General features: G+C 35.5%; 3 protein-coding genes and 1 long non-coding RNA gene across 7 annotated transcripts in view; 1 reads left to right on the forward strand and 3 right to left on the reverse strand.

Annotated features, from left to right (window-relative positions):
• The window catches only part of LOC131139329 (granule associated Rac and RHOG effector protein 1-like), a 48,784-nt gene extending 43,287 nt beyond the window's left edge, over positions 1–5,497 (reverse strand). For 2 of the 4 annotated variants that reach the window (XR_009132227.1, XM_058088841.1), the window contains exon 1: positions 5,200–5,496. The gene's annotated coding sequence lies outside the window, so the exon portion shown is untranslated. Of the gene's footprint in view, positions 1–4,711; positions 5,162–5,199 lie in introns of those variants that run through there. The other 2 variants (XM_058088843.1, XM_058088842.1) reach the window with 2 other exon arrangements.
• A 1,467-nt stretch (positions 5,498–6,964) lies between these two features.
• Positions 6,965–15,908, forward strand: gpib (glucose-6-phosphate isomerase b). The gene is made up of 18 exons (XM_058089641.1): positions 6,965–7,143; positions 7,223–7,313; positions 7,389–7,457; positions 9,167–9,286; positions 9,359–9,442; positions 9,530–9,676; positions 11,019–11,090; positions 11,181–11,225; positions 11,317–11,370; positions 11,649–11,709; positions 12,271–12,314; positions 12,933–13,085; positions 14,646–14,775; positions 14,848–14,924; positions 14,992–15,120; positions 15,219–15,294; positions 15,373–15,439; positions 15,535–15,908. The coding sequence occupies exons 1-18, from the start codon at positions 7,025–7,027 to the stop codon at positions 15,656–15,658; spliced, it is 1,662 nt and encodes a 553-aa protein (XP_057945624.1). The 5' UTR covers positions 6,965–7,024; the 3' UTR covers positions 15,659–15,908.
• On the reverse strand, positions 8,620–13,597 carry LOC131139762 (uncharacterized). The gene is made up of 4 exons (XR_009132294.1): positions 13,529–13,597; positions 12,925–13,100; positions 9,472–9,692; positions 8,620–9,384 (listed from the first exon to the last, which is right to left on the reverse strand). It is a non-coding gene; the product is annotated as an uncharacterized LOC131139762 (long non-coding RNA).
• Positions 15,909–22,583: 6,675 nt separating the features above from the next.
• wtip (WT1 interacting protein) overlaps positions 22,584–25,148 on the reverse strand; it is a 35,878-nt gene continuing 33,313 nt past the window's right edge. The window contains exon 8 of the mRNA XM_058089563.1: positions 22,584–25,148. This exon is cut by the window's right edge and continues 423 nt beyond it. The gene's annotated coding sequence lies outside the window, so the exon portion shown is untranslated.

A 25,148-nucleotide genomic window follows, 5' to 3' on the forward strand; every position in this document is an offset into this window, starting at 1 on the left:
GTAGAAAAAACATACATAAGTCACACTGGAATATAAGTCGCACAAGGCCAAAAATGCATAATTAGGTAGAAAAAAAACATACATGAGTCACACAAGGCCAAAAATGCATAATTAGGTAGAAAAAAAACATAAGTCGCACTGGAGTATAAGTCGCACAAGGCCAAAAATGCATAATTAGGTAGAAAAAAACATACATAAGTCGCACTGGAGTATAAGTTGCACAAGGCCAATAATGCATAATTAGGTAGAAAAAACATACATAAGTCACACTGGAATATAAGTCGCACAAGGCCAAAAATGCATAATTAGGTAGAAAAAAAGTAGTAGTTTTATTTAGTTGAAATAGAGTTTCCTGACAAAGTCAAAAAGCCTTGATGCAATAAACAAATGTTATGTGATTTTTTTATGTATTAAAATGTAAAATGGGTCGGTGCTGACACTAACACAAGAGCAGGGTTAAAAAGATAGCATATGGCATATGGAGAGATAGCGTTCCTGCACAAATGACGTTTTTAGCCGATTTCTTTTGTCGGCTTTGACTGTTTAGCAACAGCTTTCATTAAAACGGGGCCCTCTGCCCACTTGTTGACATCTGCCCCAGCGGCGTCACTATGGGAATACGTGCTTTGCTCTGCAAAATTCCTTTTCTCTGTTTAAACTCATTCTCTCCCGAACGGGCTGATTCAGCGCCGTGTCTGAATGCCGCTCGCAGTCTGTGGACCAGACCGCAGTTGTTCATGTGACACGACCTGCTGAGACCCAAGTCGGGCTAAATTGACCGACAGTGTTTGTGCAGGCCTCAGGTGGAGGAGAGGACGCCGGCACCTCCGGTTGCTTTCTTGCTCCCACGCGCACGCTCGCATTATTCACGGGAACGTCACAAGGAGCATCTCTTGATAGCATCGGCCGGGGGAAGGGTTAACTTAGCCTGCGGGCCATGATATTATTAGAGCCAAGGAATTCCAGCATTTGCAGCCTCTGATCTCAACTTACACAGTCCAATTGAGACCACCACATATTCACTGATGCTCTTTTTTGCCTTTTGTCATTCATGAATCAATTAGAGCAGGGGTCTCAAACATGTGGCCCACAGGACACTAGTTTGAGGCCCCCGCCTTGATATGAAAGTTTAATGTTAGTGCGGCCCGCGCAAGTTTGATATGGATGCTGTATGGTATCATGTACCCAGAAAAAATTATTACGTTTGATTAATGTTCATGTTAAAGGTTAAATAACTGTTAATAGTTATCCTCCCTATCCGCGTGGAAGTGGTAAGTTTTTGGCTTTTTAAGTTTAAAGGATACAACTTGGAGGCTACCGTTTAGGTAGCTAGCACTCTAGTTTGCGAGTTAGCATGTGTCTCAAGACCCTGCAGTTGCGCAATATGTTGTAAATAAAAAGAGTATAAATGTGACCATAGTCGTGTTTTGTCATGTCTACAGGGCTCTAATAATGCTTTGTTCATTTTAATCTGAAAAAAATAATTTGTCTACCCACCAACTATATGTGGTTTCTTAAGGTTTTATTATTTGCTGTTTTATTATTATTATTATATTTATTTATTACTGATTGATTTTCTTTATTCTTGATTTGTTTATTTATTTTTCATCTTATTTTGTGCAGAAAAATAAAAATTAAGATATTTGAGAACAGTGGAATGTTTTATCAGAGCTTTTATTGTAGAAAATCGGAACCAAAGCACTGAAAAAGTTTGTATATTTTTCTGTTTTTAATTAATTCCTTTTGGGGGGGGGGGGGGGGGGGCTGATGCGGCCCAGTCTCTAGCTCCAGTGGCCCCCAAGTAAATTGAGTTTGAGACCCCTGCCATAGATGTTTCTTTAGTGATTAATACTAAAATGAGAAAATAAATAAAACTAATTGATTTAAGAGATATGTTCTATAGCTCTCAGTAATAGCCAATTAACAAAAGAACCTTACATTTATGAATATGATTCTTTTGAGGTTCATTTTACCATTTTTGGAAATTAAAATGGAGGGGTATAGTGACAAAAAAAGGCCTCCATGCCCACACCAAAAGTATTAAAATCAACATTTTCATGGATGAGGAAGCCTAAGAAGGTAACCAAGACATGAGAAGCAAATTTGATGGTAACTTATTATTTTTTTTTATAACTGATTTAATACATGGGTCAAAACCGACCGGTTAACATAAGAGACGATACCAGAAAGCTAACACAAGAGGAAGGTTAAACGATATGTCTCAAGGTCAGGGCATTTCACATACACAAAATGCATGTATGCTAGCTATTTAAAGCCATCAATGCTACATGCTACACCAAACATGCTGAGCAGTAATGTCGTTATTTTTACATGCCCTGACACACAAATCTATAAACGGTAACATTTCCATGCAGCATCATTGTCATGTGTCGGGCTAGCTATAGCTATTCCTTTTTACCAGCGTGTTAAGCCCTGTTGTTACTTTTCACGTTACTGCTAATAGATGTCTGTGCTGTTTATAAAGCGGAATCTTTTTTCAAACGTTGACTGTTTTGTTGCTTTTAGAGTGGCGGACGTCTTTTTTTACGCTTGTGTGGCATGTCAATGTCAGAAGAAAGACTGCTTTATTGTGTTTACCTCTCAATAGTCATTGTAGTCGACTTATTTTGGCAGTTGTGAATATTACAACTGTCGTTCGCCCAGCATTAGCTGATATTCAGGACCGTCTTATACTCGGTTCAGGCATCAATAAGTGACATTCAGTAGCCTTATGCTGCAAAAAGCAAAAAAAGCAGCAGCTACACTCACTCTGACATGTTTTGAGGAAAAAAAGAGGGGTCGTCTTACATTCAGGATTGTCTTATATTTGGGTCAAGCAGCAATAAGTGACATACAGTATCTTATACAATGCGAAATAGCTCTTGCTGATTGTTGGGTCTAAAAAAAAGGACGAAACGTCTTACATTCAGGGCCGTCTTATACTCAGGTCAAGCAGCAATAAGTGATGATTAACTTTTGATGCAGTGAGCAGCTTCACTCTCCCTGTCTTGGCTTCAAAAACAGGCATAGTCCTACATGGAGGGTTGTCTTATATTCGAGAAATAAGTGACATACCTGTGACAGTACCTTTACGTTGCAAAAATATTATGAGTGAGCAGCTACACGCTTGCTGTCCGTCTTTTCTTAAAAAAAAAAGTGGTCGTCTTATATTCATGATCATCTTATATTCGGTCTAGGCATCAGTAAGTGACAGTCAGTAGCATTATGCTGCAAAAAAACTGCAGATACACTCACTCTGACATGTTTTGGAAAAAAAGAGGGGTCGCCTTACATTCAGGATGGTCTTATATTTGGGTCAAGCAGCAATAAGTGACATACAGTATCTATACAATGCAAAATAGCTCTTGCTGTTTGTTGGGTCTCAAAAAAAGGACGGAACGTCTTACATTCAGGGCCGTCTTATACTTCACTCTCCCTGTCTGGTCTTCAAAAACAGGCATCGTTCAACATGGAGGGCTGTCTTATATTTGAGAAATAAGTGACATACCTGTGACAGTGCCTTTATGTTGCAAAATAATTTTGAGTGAGCAGCTACACGCTTGCGGTCCATCTTTTCTTCAAAAAGAGTGGCCGTCTTACATTCAGGGCCGTCTTATATTTCGATCAAGTAGCAATAAGTGAGTATCTTTATGATGTAAAATAGCCTACGACTGAGCAACTGCGCTCTTACTCTCTCATGTCTCATGTAAAAGAGGGTCGTCTTACATTATACTGAAAATGAAGTAGTCATAAGTGACATACTGTATATGATGCAAAAAAGCCTGAGTATGCAGTTACACTCTCCCTTTGTCGGGTCCTCAATGTAGGAGGGGTTGTCTTATACATTCAGGGCCGTCTTATATTCAGGTCAAACAGAAATAAGTCACATACGCTTTATGATGAAAAAAGCCTATTAGTGAGCAGCTACACTTGATCTGTTATGTTTTGAAAAGAGGGTTGTCTTACATGGAGGACCATCTTATACTCAGCTCAAATAGCACTAAGTGACAAACAGTATCTCTATTATGCCAAAAAAAGCAACTACTCACTCAATCTATTAAATAGACCTAAACAGGAAACACATTCCACACAGCATATTTCATTTTCAGGTGTCTCCTCTACTACTCGGAGGCTGTTTTGTTTATAAAGTTTACATTAGTTCATTTTATTGGCTGCTACTTGCTTTAACGAACATAGCCTGAACAATAAATACAATCTTATCAGGCGATTGAAAGTGCTATTGTGTGCGGGTGAATAGTAGTTTTCAAAGCGGTTCACTATTTGGCAGGAAGTCGTCCAGGAATCCCCAGCTCGGGCTGGTTTCATCGAAACTCGCCGCAAAGATGACATCTTGGGATCGGTATCAGTCGCGGCTATGACTGACAGCTAATGAGGACGATGTGTGGCTATAAATCTCCTATCCCCTCCGCGACTAAACAAACAGAATGAGTTTTTTTTTCCCCGAGAGTAAATGTCTTCTGAAGCTAACTGTAGTTAGCCGGGGTGGTCTGACAATTATCAGTCACTAGCTAGCAAGCTAAGGTAGCAACATACACAATACTGACAGAGAACTAGCTCAACTCAACTTAAACTCTTTGTAAAGGGGTGACAGAGTCCATTATCGGAGACACACACACACACAAGTCGCCACCGCGTAGCTACGTAATTACACACCAAGCATATCATTTATGATGAATTACACGCTTTTTACCTCCTCTCTCAAGCGTAGTCATTCATTGTCAAGGCAATAGTGATAACCTAAAGGAGGCTTTGGTGGCGTTGGAAATAGAAACAACACAACATAACACCGGAGTCGCTCCTCCCTCTTTATAGCCAAGGTGGGTGGCTTCATTAGGAGATGGAATCGTATGTTTATCTAGGCAACAACGTGCCCCCAAGACTTCATTGTATTTCAAGTGCCAATTATGAAAAGAAATAGAAAATTAGAACGTAGTGAGAAGGATAATGAGCGCACTGATGTTTCATGTATACTTGGTAGCTTAAACATAGCTGGTTAGCGGTTGGTTGCTTTGCTAGCTCTCTCTGCGACACGACTGAAAAAGCCATAAGAGGCACAGAACTAATTTTCATTTTGTAGTACGCGACAAAGCACGGAGCCGACAAAAGTCAGCTGGTCACAAACAAGTGTGTAAAGACAGCAAACACGAAAAAAATAATAATAATAGCCACATCGCTTACCAGCTCGGCATCCACCCTCTTGACAGCGAAGCTCCCTGCCTGACTGCCTGTGTGACGAGCGGCGACACTGTCGCAATAAAGGTCGACACTTCCGGCTGAAGACTTTCAGAATAAGATCACCGGACACGACAAATGATGAAGAAAAAGAGAACGGCACGAAAACAAACCAAAAAAAGCGTTAGCATGGCACCGCTAAAGCAAAACAAAGCCACATGCTACATAACAAATGCTAATAAATATACAACAGATGACCGTCACAAAGACTGAACCTTTGTCGCCCTCTAACGTTTGACAATGACTATTACATCATCTTGACGTTGTTTTTACTCATTATAGTCACCAGGGGGCGATAAATTAGATAGATATTAAGTGTTCCAAAGCGTTTCAAAAATTTGATAAAAAAATAAAAGTCAAATAAATAAAAAATTCCACAACTTTATTTGCGGTTTTGTTTGTTTTTTTTACCATATCATGACTTTTTAAAAAGAATAATATTTTTTCTTAAATATTTCAACTTTATGCTACTAAAATTGTTATTGTTTCATCATGATATTCAGACGTTATTCTTGTAAAATTACATTATTTTTTTTGTCATATTACACGATTATATATTATTATTTATTTATTATCATTTCATTGAATTTATTTTAATATTTCTAAATTTCTGCTGTTTTTTTTACAATTGCAGTTTTCTTTTTGTACATTTTTGTCTGGTAATTATGACTTTATTCCAATAATATTTTGACTTTATTCTTATAACTTGGGACTTTTTGTCATAATATTACAAGTTTATTATTTATTTTTATTTATATTTTATAAATTTAGATAAAAAATAAAAGGATGAAAACAAATTAAGTGGACAATTAGTACATTAATTTCTGCTATTTTATGAATATTATTTTATTATTGTGTATTTTTATTTAATCTTTTATTTTTAATTAAAAATTATTATTATACATTTTTTATTAATATTATTATTGTTTCATCATGATATTCAGACGTTATTCTTGTAAAATAACATTATTTTTGTCATATTACAAGATTATTTATTTTATTTATATTTTTATTATTTATTATCATTTTATTGAATTAATTTTTATATTTCTAAATTTTTGCTGGTTTTTTTTTTACAACTGCAGTTTTCTTTTTTGTACATTTTTGTCTGGTAATTATGACTTTATTCCAATAATATTTTGACTTTATTCTCATAACTTGGGACTTTTTGTCATAATATTACAAGTTTATTATTTATTTATATTTTATAAATTTCGATAAAAAATAAAAGGATGAAAACAAATGAAGTGGAAAATTAGTACATTCTTTTCTGCTATTTTATGAATATTATTTTATTATTGTGTACTTTTATTTAATCTTTTATTTTTAATTAAAAAATATAATAATTTCTTAATTATTATTATTATTAAATTATATTATTAATCGTTATTTATTTTATGATCATTATTATAATATTTGAATTTGGTTTGAGATCATTGTATTGTGTTAGATGATGCCATTGAGTGTATTTATTATACATTACATACATATAGATAATACAATACATACAAAAAACATAAAATTACTGCAGTATTCTAATGCTAAGAGTTATGTTGCATTTTAGTGTGTGAGATGTTGACACACAACACTGCCGACGTTCCAAACACTGCAAGCACTGGAAAGCCCTGAGGACACAAAGCAGGGGGGCGTGACAAGCGCCGACCCCGAATATAGCCCAAGTGGGCGGGGCAACGGTCACTCTGGTCTGGGTCGCCCTTCAAAACGCTTTTCCACTGACCCGCTCGGCCCCACTCAAGTCGGGACTAACAACATGGGACTCACACAGGACCCCGTCTTCCACAGGCTGCAGGAATGGTACACGGCGCACGCCCTGAACCTCAACATGAGGCACATGTTTGATGCCGACAAGGAGAGATTCAACAAATTCAGGTGTTGAACGTTGAACGTTGAGGTGTGGTTGGCGTAGCTTAGCCTAGCTTAGCTCTTTTTTTTTTTTGTGTTTGTGCAGCCTCAACCTGCAGACGGAAGACGGTGACATCCTCCTGGATTACTCCAAGAACCTCATCACCGACGAAGTCGTGAAGATGTTGGTCGACCTGGTAGATAGCGCTACTTCTTTTCGTATTCCTCTGTCATGACAAAACGCAACATCATCGCCGCGGGCTGTTTGGCAGGCCAAATCCCGAGGCATGGAGGCGGCCAGAGAGAAGATGTTCACGGGAGAGAAGGTCAACTTCACCGAGGTACACGCTGACCTCTTGACATTTGTGCCGCCTCAGCGCCGACGTGGCGATGACTAAGCCATCTTGTCACACGGCGTTACGTGGCGTTTTGTCACATCCTAGCATCCTGTGCACACTTTTATGACAGGATGCTAAAATCATAAACTACTCCAGCAAAAGTGTCAAAACTGAAAACATATAGGTTTGCCACCAGCTGCTTATAAAGATATGCCATGGAGTTTCCAACAATTAATTTTTTTTATTTTAGTTTATTCTCACACAATTGAGACTTTTTTCTTTTAATATTTTGATTTTATTTTTGTAAAATTGCACCTGTTTTTTTCTTTTTGTGTATTTTTTTGTCTTGCAGTAATTGCAATTACAATTACTTTTTTCCCATAATATTTTGACTGTATTCTTCTAATTGTATAACTTTTTCCGCAATGTAATTAAAAAAAAAAAATTCCACAACTTTATTTGCGGTTTTGTTTGTTTTTCACCATATCATGACTTTTTAAAAGAATAACATATTTTTTCTTTAATATTTCAACTTTATGCTACTAAAATTATGGTGATGTCTACATTGTCCAAAATTCATAAACTACTCCAGCAGGGGTGTCAAAACTGAAAAATGAAAAGTGAACATATAGGTTTGCCACCAGCTGCTTATAAAGATATGCCTTCGAGTTTCCAACAATTAATTTTTATATTTTTAGTTTATTCTCACACTTTTTTTTTAGACTTTTTCCTTTAATATTTTGATTTTATTCTTGTAAAATTGCACCTGTTTTTTTTCCATGTTTGCTGTTTTTTTCCAACTATTTTAGCTTTTTGTGTATTTTTTTGTTTTGCAATTACAATTACTTTTCCCCCATAATATTTTGACTGTATTGTTCTAATTGTATTAATTTTTCCGCAATGTAATTTTCCAAAAATGAAAACTTCATTTGCGATTTTGTTTGTTTTTCACCATATCATGACAAAAGAACATTTTTTCTTTAATATTTCAACTTTATGCTACTAAAATTATGTTATTGTTTTATCATGATATTCAGACGTTAGTCTTGTAAAATTACATTATTTTTTGTCATATTACAAGATTATTATTTATTTTTTATTTATATTTTTATTATTTATCATTGTATTGAATATATTTTTATATTTCTAAATTTTTGCTGTTTTTTTTTACAATTGCAGTTTTCTTTTTGTACATTTTTGTCTGGTAATTATGACTTTATTCCAATAATATTTTGACTTTATTCTCATAACTTGGGACGTTTTGTCATAATATTACAAGTTTATTATTTATTTATATTTTTATTATTTATTATCATTTTATTGAATTTATTTTTATATTTTGAAATTTTTGCTGTTTTTTATTTTTACAATTTCAGTTTTCTTTTTGTACATTTTTGTCTGGTAATTATTCCTTTATTCCAATAATATTTTGACTGTATTCTCATAACTTTAGGACTTTTTGTCATAATATTACAAGTTTATTATTTATGTATATTTTTATTATAATTTTATTTAATTTATTTTCATATTTCTAAATTTTTGCTGTTTTTTTTTTTTTACAATATCAGTTTTTTTGTACGGTAATTATGACTTTATTCCAATAATATTTTGACTTTATTCTCATAACTATAGGACTTTTCCCACATATTCCAACTGTATTTGTTGTCTTGTTTGTATTTCATAACAATGGCGCTATATAATGGATGTTAAAGGGCCGCGCGGTGCTTCACGTGGCGCTGAGGAACCGCTCCAACACTCCCATCATGGTGGACGGCAAAGACGTGATGCCGGAGGTCAATAAAGTTTTGGACAAGATGAAGGACTTCTGTGACGTGAGTGAAATGCCATCATGTGACATCATGGTGTCAGTCGGAATGTGAACGTTTCCCAACGTTTGCTTGTAGAGAGTTCGTAGCGGTCAGTGGAAAGGCTACACAGGAAAAGCCATCACAGACGTGGTTAACATCGGAATAGGAGGATCTGACCTTGTAAGCGTTTCATTCCTGAGCGTCTTCACCCTAAAAGCCTCTTGATGATCTCGGAACTCGGATCCACTGATCTCCTTTGGACCCCAGGGCCCCCTGATGGTGACCGAGGCCCTGAAGCCCTACGCCAAGGATGGGCCGCGAGTGTGCTTCGTGTCCAACATTGACGGGACGCACATCGCAAAGACGCTAGCGCATCTCGACGCTGAGACCACGCTCTTCATCATCGCATCCAAGGTACACTATTAGAGCCCTGTAGACATGAAATAACACCCCTATAGTCACATGTACACGTCTATTACCCAATAAGTAGACATAATAAGAGTAAATCTGCCATTTAAAATATGTATAATACTGTTTTTACTCGTGGTTATTGATTTTTTTTAACAGTGAAGTCAATTCAGACCCAAAGTTTTGTCAATAATATAACAATATATTCACAATATGTAAGATATGGAAAAAAAAGAAAATTAAATTCAATAAAATTAAATAAAACATAACTTCAACATAGAATTCAATATAACTAAATAAAGTCAAAATAAAAATTCTAAATAAATAAATTCAAATTAAAAGTTTTAAATTTGTGAATAATGTAACAATATATATGCAATATATAAGAAAAGGAAACAAATTAAATTCAATAAAATTAAATAAATCAACTTCAACATAGAATTTAATATGATTAAATAAAATCAAAATAAAAAATCAAAATAAATAAATTTGATTTAAAAGTTTTAAATTTGTGAATAATGTAACAATATATACACAATATATAAGAAAAGGAAAAAAATAATTCAAATAAAATTACATAAAATATAACTTCAACATAGAATTCAATATAATTAAATAAAATCCAAATAAAAATTCTAAATAAATAAATTCAAATTAAAAGTTTTAAATTATATACATATATATATACAAAACATTATATACGCAATATATAAAAAAGGAAAAAAATATATTAAATAAAATATAACTTCAACATAGAATTCAATATAATTAAATAAAATCAAAATTCTAAATAAATAAATTCAAATTAAAAGTTTTAAATTTGTGAATAATGTAACAATAAATTCGCAAAATATAAGGAAAAAAATCAATTCAATAAATTAGATTAAATATAATAAAATACAATTAAAATAAATACATTTAAATTAAATAAAATGTAATAATTTACATTTGTGAATAATGTAACAATATATACTGTAAACAGCAATATATAAGAAAAGTAAAAAAAATAAAATTCTATTCAGTAAAATAAATTAAATAAAATACAATTAGATGAAATAAAATTCAATAAAAAGTAATAATGTCCTCCTGTGTCCTGTAAAAATAACAAAATTGTATAACAATATCAACATTGTAGTCATATGTCCAACACACATAAAAATAACTTCACGTTTATCCATCCAATACTAATCCTGCATATGAGACTATTGATACAGTACACGGTTCTATCACTCAGCCTGAGACTGTAGTAAAGTACATGTACTACATGTACTACATGAAGCTATCATGTGTTGCTACTTTAATGTCGGCTCTCGTTATTCATTCTTGCCGACGGGCCTTTCCTTTGCAGACCTTCACCACCCAGGAGACCATCACCAACGCCGAGTCGGCCAAAGAATGGTTCCTTGAACACACCAAAGACGTGAGCGCGGACCCCCGAGTCCACCACAGAGCGACTTGCAATCCGACAGATCTACTGCCTTGCTCAATTTCAAATGTCATTTTCCCACAGACACACGCCGTGGCCAAACATTTTGTGGCGTTGTCCACCAATGGCGTGAGTTACAGCACATTTGGATGGAAACCACGTCTGTCAATGATGTCGCCTTCAGTTTCTTTCTCTCTCTCTCTCTCTCTATCTCGATCAGCCCAAAGTGAAAGACTTCGGCATCGACACGGAGAACATGTTTGAGTTCTGGGATGTGAGTGCTCTTTAAGCTCTCTTATCTGCAGACAGAACACGGGGGGTGTCTATATTTAAACAAGGCTTTTTGACCCTGCAACATACCACCCACCAGTTATTATTGGTGGTGACCTTCTCCCTTGCAGAGGTGACTGTACAGCAAAGGTAGTAGAGCTGCCTTTAGTTACATTGTTGGAGTACAATGTATACATGATGTACTGTAAGCACGAACCTACTCATATTTACTCATATGATGTCATGATTTTATTTTATTTTTTCATGCATGCTTTCTTCCAGTGGGTCGGAGGTCGCTTCTCCTTGTGGTCAGCGATTGGCATGGCCATCGCCCTGCACATCGGTACCGTATAAGCTAAGGAAGTGTTAGCATTTCAACATTTGAAGGGCAAGAAATCATATTTAGGAACGTAAATATGAGCCAAGAAATACAATAAATAATGTCAATAAAATACAAATACAAATAAATTATACATAAAATGCGAAATAAAATTAATATTTTATTAATATTTCTTTAAAAATAAAATACATGAATATTGAATATCATAATAATATTATTATTACTCGTCATTTTAGTAACTTTTCCTTTAATTTATTTGAAAACTCATTTATTCAAACATATAAAAAAATTATATTTTTATTTTATTTTATATTTTATTATATGAGTATATACAGTAGATGTATCTTAATAATTTATTTCAAATAAATAATACAGTAATATAAATAATTATGCATGTTATGATAATAGCTGTCTAGGATGTGTCACTTATTTCATTTTTAATATATAATAATAATAATAATTACTTGTAGCTTTTAGCATCCAAAACTATTAAAAGTTAAACACAATTTCATCATGTAGTACAATATTTTTACTCATTTTTGACCACATCTTTTCCTTCCTTAGGGTTCGACAACTTTGAGAAGCTTCTTTCAGGCGCTCACTGGATGGTAAGTCAACTAGGAGGCCAAACAATATATTTTATATAATTAATAATAATTAATATATTTTACTGCTTTATGAACATGTTCTGCATCCTTGTAGTGTCTTATCGGTGCTCTGTTGGATGTGTCTGTTATTCTATTTACTACTGTTACCAGTAGAGGGGGTGGTGTATACTCACGTGAAAGTTGAAGACACCAACAGTCCCGATTGGCTAAGAGAAGAGCCCGCTTATTTGTGTTCTGCGTTCTGATTGGCTGTTGACCATTGTCAATCAATGAGTTTCCTGTTGTATGATCGCTAGATCGCTAGCAGCTAGCAAGGCTATATATGATTCTTGGGTTCGTGGAGGACGACGAGTGGAATATGTTTTAATATGGATACATCGTGGCACTTCTCTTTTCATTGTGGAGTTAATTCGTGAGCGACTTAATTTAAACGAAATTCGAACTTTGAGAGTGTTTAAACAAGAGAGAAATGTGATAAAATGTTAGCGTTACAGCCTGTACAAAACTATAGTCGGCTACTTTCACTTATCGCGGGCGGTAAATGAGGTAAAAATGATGGTAAAAAAAAAATACACCATCTCCATGACAAGAAGTGTATGAGAAGATTTACCTTTCCAGGACAACCACTTCCGGACGGCTCCTTTGGATAAAAACGCCCCGGTGCTGCTGGCCCTGCTGGGCATCTGGTACATCAACTTCTTCCACACGGAGACCCACGCCATGCTGCCCTACGACCAGTACATGCACCGCTTTGCCGCCTACTTTCAGCAGGTCAGAACAGCAACACTATTACAGAAAAACCGATGGTTAAATTCCTTGAAATCAGTTGTGTTTGTGTTGCCCTTCCACAACCTGGACAGGGGTATGCATTGAAAATCCCGTGGTACAAAATAAGGAAGACAATCCACGATGACTTGACGTATATTTACCCTCAGGATTTATTCATCCTCTCAAAAATAACACTTCATATATCATAATATGATTACATGAACAATTACCCATTTATTTCCAGACACATTTCACATATTCCAATTAGCTTGCTTCATGCTATTAACTGTACATTAAGGCTTGCTAGCATTAGCCATTTCGCTAATGTTCAAATGCTCTACAACACATTTTATAACAAACATTTTGCAGTCAGCTGTTTACACTAGCAACTTTATAAACTCTTTACATATTTTACAAAATATAAATTATCTCTACTTTGTACTAACCTGCGGTACAGAATAAGGAAGACAATCCACGATGACTTGACGTATATTCACACTCAGGGTTTATTCTTCTTCTGTGGTTTTGTCACCTACTCTATAGCACCATCGCTGCCAGCACCACCTAGTGGACATTGCGGTATTACACCCAAACGCCCACAATGGAGATTTGGTTATTTTAGAAACAAACATATATTAAAAAAATAGGGTGTCTTTTTTCTTTTACAACTGAATTTTCTATGTATGACATGAACTATTAGTACTCTTAAATGCTCTGAACATATTTATGCATTTTAAACAGTTTTTTTAAAACCATATTACCTTATCTTTTATGTACCTTATATTAGTATGTTAAAGGTTATTTATATTATTTTCTACATTCCACATTTTGGTCACTTGTTTGCTAGGCTAAATTATTTATTATTAATTAATAAATTTATTATTTTATTTATATTTTTTATAAATATAATTATTTTGCTGAAGTCACTTTTGTATGTGAAAATGTATAAAAAATATAAAAAAAAAACAGAAAATGGCATATGCCAGGCTAGCTCACTGTGCTATTTCCACGGAAATTGAACGGGTTGAGGGTGTGTGCTGCCCCCCACGCGCGGTCAAAAAAAAAAAACACGACTAGAACACATAGAGCACTTTTTTGCGTTATATCTGCACTGGCGGGGCACAATGCCATTTGCCCCGAATGCGGAATTGCTATGCAGCACTGTACAATATCATACCTTCTTTATCACGGTTAATTCCATTGGAATATTTTTATAGTTATAAAACCTGTCTATAACCTTATAAATATGGTTTTTAACATGATTAGAGCTCTCTTAACATAAAATAACACCCCTATGGTCGCGTTTAAAATTGTATTACCCAATTTAATTTGCTTGGAAATGCTTAAATTTGGCCCAAAATTAGTAAAAATTGCTTAAATATGCATATTTGTTTTTATAAAAATTTAATTTTGATTTATTCATGGATACATTTTTGAAAGATTGTGATGGATTTATTTTTTATCTTTAGCTTTTTTATTTGATTGGCATTACGACCAATCAGCGATACAAATACACACCTTACTTCAAATAAATAAATCTGCCATGATTTCTCCGCTTTGCAGGGGGACATGGAGTCCAATGGCAAGTACGTGACCAAACACGGCACTCGGGTCAACTACCACACCGGGCCCATCGTGTGGGGGGAGCCCGGCACCAACGGACAGCACGCCTTCTACCAGCTCATCCACCAAGGTAGCTCCATCAGCGCCGGAGGACGCCCCTGAAAGTAGATTTGCTTATCTGGGGTGTTTTTGCTGCATTCAGGGACCCGCATGGTGCCGTCAGACTTCCTCATCCCGGCCCAGTCTCAGCACCCCATCAGGGACAACCTGCACCACAAGGCAGGTCCATGTAGTGTTTGCTACAATGTACTAAAATGAATATTTTGTACTACGTGCTTCACTGCAGATCCTGCTGGCCAACTTCCTGGCCCAGACGGAGGCCCTCATGAGGGGTAAGACCACCGAGGAGGCCCGTAAGGAGCTGGAGACCAGCGGTCTGAGCGGAGAGGATCTGGAGAAGATCCTTCCACATAAGGTGAGTGGAAGGAAACACGCCGCTGTGAGTAATCTGACTCTGGACTCGAGTGACCGCCCCCCTGGGGGTCCAGTAATGTGTGGGTGTTCCCTTTCAAGGTGTTCCAAGGAAACAGACCCACCAACTCCATCATCTTCAAGAAACTCACCCCCTACATGCTGGGTGCTCTCATAGGTGAGGAAAATTTGGTCATTTATGCAAATTATATTTAAAAAACTAAGTCTTTAAATATGTTGTGTGTTTTTTTTGCAGCCATGTACGAACACAAGATCTTCATCCAGGGTCTGATGTGGGAGATTAACAGTTTTGACCAGTGGGGGTGAGACACTTTATTGTTATTAAAGCCTACAGTGTGAATAGAAAGGACAGGAAGTGTGATTTGTGTGTATTTATTGTGTGTGTTTGTGTTGTTAGAGTGGAACTGGGCAAACAGTTGGCAAAGAAGATCGAGCCCGAGCTGAAGGACGCCGCCGAGGTCCACTCTCACGACGCCTCCACCAACGGACTCATCAACTTCCTGAAAAATAACTTTTCCTGAACTTTATAACCATCACTTTGTCCTTTGTCCCACACTCAAAGGACAAACACTTTTGTGAATCCCTCACCGTTGTCAAAAAATATTATGCAACAAACCCCATGGAGTCATACCTCATATTAAAGGCCACGGCGAAGGCTTTCCACGTGTGTAATTATTTTGTCAATATGCCCTTATATGGTGCCACAATGACAACAAAACTGTTTCTAAATCTGCACTCACACCTTAGGTCAAAAATATTTTCATAAAACCCCATCATGTCATATTAAAGGTCATGATTTGGGCTGTCCAGATTTGTAGTTATTTTGTCAATATGCCCTTATATGGTGCCACAATGACAACAAAACATGGATGCTAAATCTGCACTCACTAGTTATAGTAAGGTAAAAAAAGTATTTTCATAAAACCCCATCATGTCATATGTCATGTTAGAGGTCATGATGTGGGCTGTCTAGATTTGTAGTTATTTTGTCAATATGTCCTCCTACGATGACACAATGACAACACAACCCTGTCTGTAAATCTGCACTCATTAGTTATAGTAAGGTCAAAAAATATTTTCATAAAACCCCATCATGGCATATGTCATGTTAGAGGTCATGATGCGGGCTGTCTAGATTTGTAGTTATTTTGTCAATATGTCCTCCTACGATGACACAATGACAACAAAACCCTGTCTGTAAATCTGCACTCACTAGTTATAGTAAGGTCAAAAAATATTTTCATGAAACCCCATCATGTCATATGTCATATTAAAGGTCATGATTTGGGCTGTCCAGATGTGTAGTTATCTTGTCAACATGCTCTTATACGGTGCCACAATGACAACAAAACATGGATGCTAAATCTGCACTCACTAGTTATAGTAAGGTCAAAAAATATTTTCATAAAACCACATCATGTCATATGTCATATTAACTGTCATGATGTGGGCTGTCCAGATGTGTAGTTATCTTGTCAATATGCCCTTATATGGTGCCACAATGACAACAAAACACGGATGCTAAATCTGCACTCACTAGTTATAGTAAGGTCAAAAAATATTTTCATGAAACCCCATCATGTCATATGTCATGTTAGAGGTCATGATGTGGGCTGTCTAGATTTGCAGTTATTTTGTCAATATGTCCTCCTACGATGACACAATGACAACAAAACCCTGTCTGTAAATCTGCACTCACTAGTTATAGTAAGGTAAAAAAATATTTTCATGAAACCCCATCATGTCATATTTCATATTAAAGGTCATGATGTGGGCTGTCCAGATGTGTAGTTATCTTGTCAATATGCCCTTATATGGTGCCACAATGACAACAAAACATGGATGCTAAATCTGCACTCACTAGTTAAAGTAAGGTAAAAAAATATTTTCATGAAACCCCATCATGTCATATGTCATATTAAAGGCCATGATTTGGGCTGTCCAGATTTGTAGTTATTTGGTCAATATGCCCTTAGATGGTCCCACAATGACAACAAAACATTGTTTCTAAATCTGCACTCACTACTTATAGTAAGGTCAAAACATATTTTCATGGAACCCCATCATGTCATATGTCATATTAACGGTCATGATGTGGGCTGTCCAGATTTGTAGTTATTTTGTCAATATGTCCTCCTACGATGACGCAATGACAACAAAACCTTGTCTCTAAATCTGCACTCACTAGCAAAAGCGTAAATAAAATTACATCAAACCCCATCATGTCATACGTCATGTTAAAGGCCATGATGAGAGCTCTCCACTTATGACATTATTCTGCCAGTATGCGTTGATACGGTGATACAATCACCCCAAAACACATCTAATGAAAGACACAGTCACTAATTATAACTACTACTGCACTGTAATAATAAAAACACTGCAAGAACCTGTCACTAGGTGGCAACAGAGCACCGCTTGTATTGTCTGGGATCATTTGGAACTGTTTTTTTTTTCTTGCTGGAACAAAATGTCAAAGGTCCACAAGTCCCCAGACGGTGTAGCATACATTTGAAGTTAACAAGCAAACATATGAAATAATGCAAATAATATAACTACAGTTATGATACTGGATTATTCAATTCTGAGAGGCAGAGAGGCCCGGACCTCTCTGCATTTGAGTGTAAATGAAGGTCCCCGTTTGAGACTATTTGAGGAAATAGTATTTGTTGTTATTGTGGGTGTCTTCTTATTATTTGGACTGGAAAGTGTGAGAGGTTTACACAAAAAGAAGAAGAAGAAAGCAGAACTCCAAGACCCTGCTGCTGTTTTTTTTTTTTTTGTCAGCGCGGTTGCCAGGCAACAATACTTTGCATGAATCTTAACTTGTTCCTTTATGTCTGCATGCGGAGCACCAAAAGCGAGAAGAAAGCGAAGACACGGCGGAACGTGCTTATGCTCACCAAGTAACGTTCCGGAGATGTTTGCTCCCTGATAGCGGCGCATTCCGACTCTTTATTTCACAGGCGCCGGTTGCCACGGCGACCGCACCCCCACCCTTCTTCTGGATCGGACAGTCCCAAGTTCACGGTTCCTCAAGGGAAGCATCATCATCATCGTCATCATTGCAGTCATTCCGTGAAATGACACCCGGTGACACGGAGGCCCTGGAAAAACATTTTTTCCCACGATTCCCTTAAGTTAGCTCCCTCATGATAGCTCAAGTACGCGGGCAGGCTCCCAAGGGGGGATCCCTACTGACCCCATGACCATGAACGCCCCCCCCCCCTTTCCTCCGTGCCAGGCAGGATAGCATCAGTCAAAGTGATGGCCACCATGTTGGAAAGTAACATTTTACCGTTTTGAGTTTTGTGAAAGTCATTACTTTTACTTTTTTGTCGTTTAATTTAGTTTAGGCTAATATCAAAAAGGCTACAAACCCCATCATGTCATACCTCATATTAAAGGCCACACAGAGAGCTTTGCATCTCTGCAATTATCTTATCAATATAGCCCTATAGGATGATACAATAACCAAAAAACATCATTTTCTCTCACTTAAAAGCAACATTTTAACATTTTTAACTGTTACACAAGTTGAAAAGGAGTTTTGAAGTGACATTTTGGCATTCTTAAATTGAATTGCAAGTGTAAAAAGTAGTTTTCAGTAGTAGTAGTAGTAGTAGTTTTGCCACAAGCTGCCCAGCATGCCTTGCGGCAGGACTACACGGGTGTTACATGTGATTGCGTCTGGCTTGTAAAAAATTTTCGAAAAGGAACTACGGGCCCGAAGGAGTCACTTAGCGGGCCAGATATGGCACGCAGACCGCAGCTTGCCCACCTCTCATCTTATATGCTTTAATATTCAAGCCACTTCCCTCACGGTAAGAGCTAGAGGTTCAATTTTGCCGTGTTGGCTTTCCACATGGGAAGGTTCACAGCAACAATAATAATAATAATATTAATAATAATAATGATAATAATAATAATAATAATAATGGCCAAGAGGTAAGCACACAGACCTTGTGAGGATAAGTGGTAGAAAATGAATGAATGAATAATAATAATAACAAAAAAGGCTGCTAATTTTTTTATGATGATTATTATTATTTTTTAATTATTATTTAATTATTATTTTATTATTTATTTATTATTATTTTATTATTATTTTATTATTATTTTTATTATTTTATTATAATTTTGTTTGATTATTTTTATTTGATTTTATTATTTTATTTATAGGCTGCACAGCGACCAAGTGGTTAGCGCGCAGGCCTCACAGCTAGGAGACCCGAGTTCAATTCCACCACTCGGCCATCTCTGTGTGGAGTTTGCATGTTCTCCCCGTGCATGCGTGGGTTTTCTCCGGGTACTCCGGTTTCCTCCCACATTCCAAAAACATGCTAGGTTAATTAGCGACTCCAAATTGTCCATAGGTATGAATGTGAGTGTGAATGGTTGTTTGTCTATATGTGCCCTGTGATTGGCTGGCCACCAGTCCAGGGTGTACCCCGCCGTTCTTGCCTGAAGACAACTGGGATAGGCTCCAGCACCCGCGCGACCTTGTGAGGATAAGCGGTAGAAAATGAATGAAAAATAATAATAATAACTTCTTATTGTTTATGATGATTAGTATTTTTTGCTAATATTTTTATTTTTTTAAAAATTATTTTATTATTATTATTTGGTTTTATTATTTTTATTTGATTTTATAATTTTTTTATAGACTGCACAGCGGACAAGTGGTTAGCGCGCAGGCCTCACAGCTAGGAGACCCGAGTTCAATTCCACCCTCGGCCATCTCTGTGTGGAGTTTGCATGTTCTCCCCGTGCATGCGTGGGTTTTCTCCGGGTACTCCGGTTTCCTCCCACATTCCAAAAACACGCTAGGTTAATTAGCGACTCCAAATTGTCCATAGGTATGAATGTGAGTGTGAATGGTTGTTTGTCTATATGTGCCCTGTGATTGGCTAGCCACCAGTCCAGGGTGTACCCCGCCTTTCTTGCCTGAAGACAACTGGGATAGGCTCCAGCATTCCCTCTGTGACCCTTATGAGGATAAGAGGTAGTAAATAATAATAACCATTGAATAATAATGAATAATAATAATAATAATAACCATTAAAACATCGTGAAACAAAAATCGTCTTTTCCCGATTTCTAATTTGATCTCCACAAGTTGCGGCGTGTATAAAAAGTGTTTGTGTGTTTGTGTACACGTACAAAGCGTTGTGTTCGCTCTCATTTTTCAGGAACTCGGCGGTGTGGGTTGCCGACTTGGACATTCGGGGCACAAAGCAGCCTTTATGGGAGCCCAGGGTCCCACCCTGTGACTCAATGTGTGTGTGTGTGTGTGTGTGTGTGTGTGTGTGTGTGTGTGTGTGTGTGAGCGAGGTGAGTTGAGTTACTCTACACAAAAAAACGACATGACTTCCTGTCCGGAGCCGACACACACGGCACATTGACGTATTGCAGTTAGCTAGAAAAGCACTTTATTGAATATCAGATTACGTCTCTACAGTTAAATGATACATCATCCTCATTTTATTTTAATACATTAAATAACTTTAGACTTTTTCATGTTTAGATAAATAGATCTAGGTTTTTTTTTTCTTCTTCTTCTAGGTAATAATAGCCGAGATAAAAAAAAAAAAAAAAAGATATGTGACAACAGGCGTCATGTGACGTGTGCTTCCTCTTTTCTCTTTCTTTCAGACATGAAAAAATACAAAACTAGACTCTTTATGTACAAGGAAGCTAGGAGTGTGCTAGTATTTAAGAAGAAAAAGGAGGGAAGGAATTAAGGGAAGGTGTGGTCTCTTGAAATGGGGGGCGGGGTTTGTTCAAGTAAAGCACGTGTGAGCGAGTTAAAGATGTCCACTATAAACATTCATGTGTGTTACATTCCACGCTATCACGTATTTCTAGTTACGGTGCGGACGCATTCAGTAGTACTCATCACGTGTGTGGATCTGTGTTTCAGTGTGTGTGTGTGTGTGGGGGGGGGGGGGGGGGGGGTTACCTCCGCCAAGGAACCGCCTTTGCTGCACTTTCTCCTTTCATGGTGGTTAGGATTTTATCCAATATTTTAATGGAAAATAAATTTGAATTAGCTGGAAAAAAAATAATCGCTACAATATTTTTCATTAAATATTTGTATAAAATATTTCATATTTTTATATTTTATAGAAATAATAAAATTTACACATTTATATACTAATATTATTGGACATTTGGAGTATTTTTTTAATTAAAAATACATTTGACAAATAATAAAAACAAAATAAACAAAATACTTTTAGCTTTTTGCAATATATAAGCCACATTTTTTAAATTAAATTAATTAATTTAAATTTTTTCAAAACATTTCAACATTTTATATATATTTGGCCAAACAAATATTATTTGTTATTTATAGATTTTTTTTAATTAAATATTTATTTTATTATATAATTCATACATTTGGAGGATATTTTGATATTACATTTTTTGTAATAAAAAAATATATTTCATAAATGTCACATTTTTATATTAGATTATATTTTATAGAAATTATAAAATTTACACACATATACACTAATATTATTGGATATTTTGAGTATTTTTTTAATTAAAAATACATTTCACAAATAATAAAAACAAAACAAACAAAATACTTTTAGGTTTTTGTCATATATAGGCCACATTTTTTATGAAAAACATTTTATATATATTTGGCCAAACAAATATTATTTGTTATTAATATATATTTTTTTATTAAATATTGTTTATTATATAATTCATACATTTGGAGGATATTTTGATATTACATTTTTTGTAATTAAAAATATATTTCATAAATGTCTCATTTTTATATTAGATTATATTTTATAGAAATGATAAAATTTACACATATATACTAATATTATTCGATATTTGGAGTATTTTTTTTATTAAAAATACATTTCACAAATAATAAAAACAAAACAAAATACTTTTAGGTTTTTGCGATATTTTAGCCACATTTTTTATGAAAAACATTTCAAAATTTTATATATATTTGGCCAAACAAATATTATTTGTTATTTCTATTTTTTTTAATTAAATAGTGTTTATTATATAATTCATACATTTGTAGGGTATTTTGATAATATTATTTTTTTTGTAATTAAAAAATATATTTCATAAATGTCACATTTTTATATTAGATTATATTTTATAGAAATGATAAAATTTACATATATATATATATATATATATATATATATATATATATATATATATATATATATATATATATATATATATATATATATATATATATACACTAATATTATTGGATATTTGGAGTATTTTTTAAATTAAAAATACATTTAGCAAATAATATTAATATTGATAATATTACATTTTTTGTAATTAAAAAATATATTTCATAAATGCTGAAAAACATTTTAAAAAAGGGGAATATTTTCTGGCCAAACAAGTAATTTAAACAAGAGCTGCTATTTATATTTGTTTTCAATGAAATACTTTTATTATGTGATTCATAAATTTGGGGGTTAAAAATGAAGAATTTTTGGATGAATTTTAATTAACTAAAATATATTTCATAAGTAGTGAAAAATATATATTTCCTCAATTTCGATGACAAAAAAAGATAATTGGCTAAACAAATAGTAGCTGCTATTTATATATATTTTAATTAAATATTTAAACATTTTTATATTATTAATTACTATTATTATTACTAAAAAAATATCCAAAATATAATAGTAGTTTGTATGCTAGTATTATTCGTACATAATTGATGAGGATATTTCAATAAAAGAATTATAATTATTATTATTATAAATTATAAAGGTGTACGTCAGGTGTGCAGTCATCCGGAAGCCTTGGCGGAGGTTTGTGCCATGGTGTGCCGTGTGACGGCGGTCCACGTTAGGGTCCCGCCGCGCTGCCCTGCAGACGTAGCGGGGTGCGGGTCGTGGTCCGGCCGCTCGTGCCCACGGCTCGTTGGTGTCGCGTGTAAGTTTGGAGATTGGGGGGGGGGGAAAGTGCCAATCAAAAGGACAAAAATGAAAGGTTGACATTCTCATGTCTCATGTTTCCACCCGCAGTGGCGACGACGCAATTTAAAAAAAAAAAAACTCAGGCGGGACCAGCTGCTCCGAGGTAAAAAAAAAAATCGTTAGCGCCACAAAATTGAGACGTCAGGTGACTAAACGTCTTTTAGTACCAGATGGATCACACGAGGCTAACCGCTAACCTAGTTTGAATTATGTTATCAGTGCTTTGGTGCTAATATAGCCAATTTTTACCTCCATCAAGCGCAGCATAAAGCACAAACGCAGCAATGTTAGCATCACTAGCATGCTAATATAGTATAGTATAGTAGCATTTTTAGCTGTTTTCATGGGTAGACACTGAAATGCACACTTAGTACTATCATACCAGGTGTTAACATGCTAACATTGGTGTATTAGCATTGCTGGCATGCTAACATTAGCATTATGCTAGGTGTTAGCATGCTCATGTTAGCATGAGCAGGCTAGTATTTTTTTGCAATTTTCATGAATATGACACTCAACGCTATGTGTTAGCATATAACATTTTTAGCATTTTCAGGGGTAGGTGCTGAGCTATTATGCTCAATGTAAGTAAGCTAACATTAACATAGTAGCATTTTTAGCTGTTTTCATGGGTAGACACTGAAATGCACACTTAGTACTATCATGCCAGGTGTTAACATGCTAACATTGGCGTATTAAGATTGCTAGCATGCCAACATTAGCATTACGCTAGGTGTTAGCATGCTCATGTTAGCATGAGCAGGCTAGCAGGTTTTGCAATTTTTATGAATATGACACTCAAGACACTTAACCCTATGTGTTAGCATACTAACATTTTTAGTATTTTAAAAGGGTAGGCGCTAAGGTATTAAGCTAACATTAGCAGAGTAGCATTTTTAGCTGTTTTCATGGGTAGACACTGAAATGCACATTCAGTACTATCATGCTAGGTGTTAACATGCTAACATTGGCGTATTAGCATTGTGAGCATGCTAACATTAGCATTATGCTAGGTGTTAGCATGAGAAGGCTAGCATTTTTCGCAATTTTCATAACTGACACTCAAGACACTTAGCGCTATGTGTTAGCATACTAACATTTTTAGCATTTTCAAGGGTAGGCACTGAGCTATTGTGCTCAGTGTAAGTAAGCTAACATTAACATGGTAGCATTTTTAGCTGTTTTCATGGGTAGACACTGAAATGCACACTCAGTACTATCATGCCAGGTGTTAACATGCTAACATTGGCGTATTAGCATTGCTAGCATGCTAACATTAGCATTATGCTAGGTGTATGCTAGCATAATGCTAGGCAATTTTCATGAATATGACACTCAAGACACTTAGCGCTATGTGTTAGCATGCTAACATTTTTAGCATTTTCAAGTGTAGGCGCTTAGCTATTATGCTCAGTGTAAGTAAGCTAACATTAGCATTCTTCTTACAAGTTTTCACAGTCAAGGAATTTAAAAATGTAGATAAAATAAATGTAGAACTAATATTTATGGTGTAAATCACAATATGGGGGGGAACTACGGTGCTTGGCGGAGGTCTGCGAGTTTTTAGATTAGTTTTTCCAGGCATAACAAAAGGGTCAAAATGGCCGTTTAAATAGTAGTACTGTTAATTTACGTGTTATCATGACATGTTTTGTGTGTTTTAAGGCCTCCAAAAATACAAAACGGCCTCGCCGTGATTGAACGTCTGGTACTAAAAGAACATTCGGAAGGCCAGTTTGCTCCGACCGAGGAATGTCACCTGACCAGAATGGTCGGGAATAACTATCTATGTGGAAAACAGTTGCAATATATAGATTTATATTCATATATATGTATGTATAAAAGACAATCTAGCATTTCTGTCATAGTATTCATTAAGACACACCTTGTGAATCTCTGCAGGTCTTCTACACGGAATGTTGGGGGCGGGGGCTCTGTTAAAAGGGGGGGTAGGGGGGTGGGGGGCACTAACATAGCCGTCGGCTCACGTCAGTGTCAGCGGCTGCACGAAGAGCCCGCTCTG

Source organism: Doryrhamphus excisus, chromosome 12, assembly GCF_030265055.1.
Source record: "Doryrhamphus excisus isolate RoL2022-K1 chromosome 12, RoL_Dexc_1.0, whole genome shotgun sequence".
NCBI lineage: Eukaryota > Metazoa > Chordata > Actinopteri > Syngnathiformes > Syngnathidae > Doryrhamphus > Doryrhamphus excisus.

Excerpts from the sequence above, each read along its gene's own strand:
- gpib (XM_058089641.1), top strand. The coding sequence starts at position 7,025 with ATGGGACTCACACAGGACCCCGTCTTCCACAGGCTGCAGGAATGGTAC. Across the intron at positions 11,091-11,180 it reads TCCTTGAACACACCAAAGAC|ACACACGCCGTGGCCAAACA; the intron begins GTGAGCGCGGAC and ends ATTTTCCCACAG. Across the intron at positions 15,121-15,218 it reads AGAAGATCCTTCCACATAAG|GTGTTCCAAGGAAACAGACC; the intron begins GTGAGTGGAAGG and ends TTCCCTTTCAAG.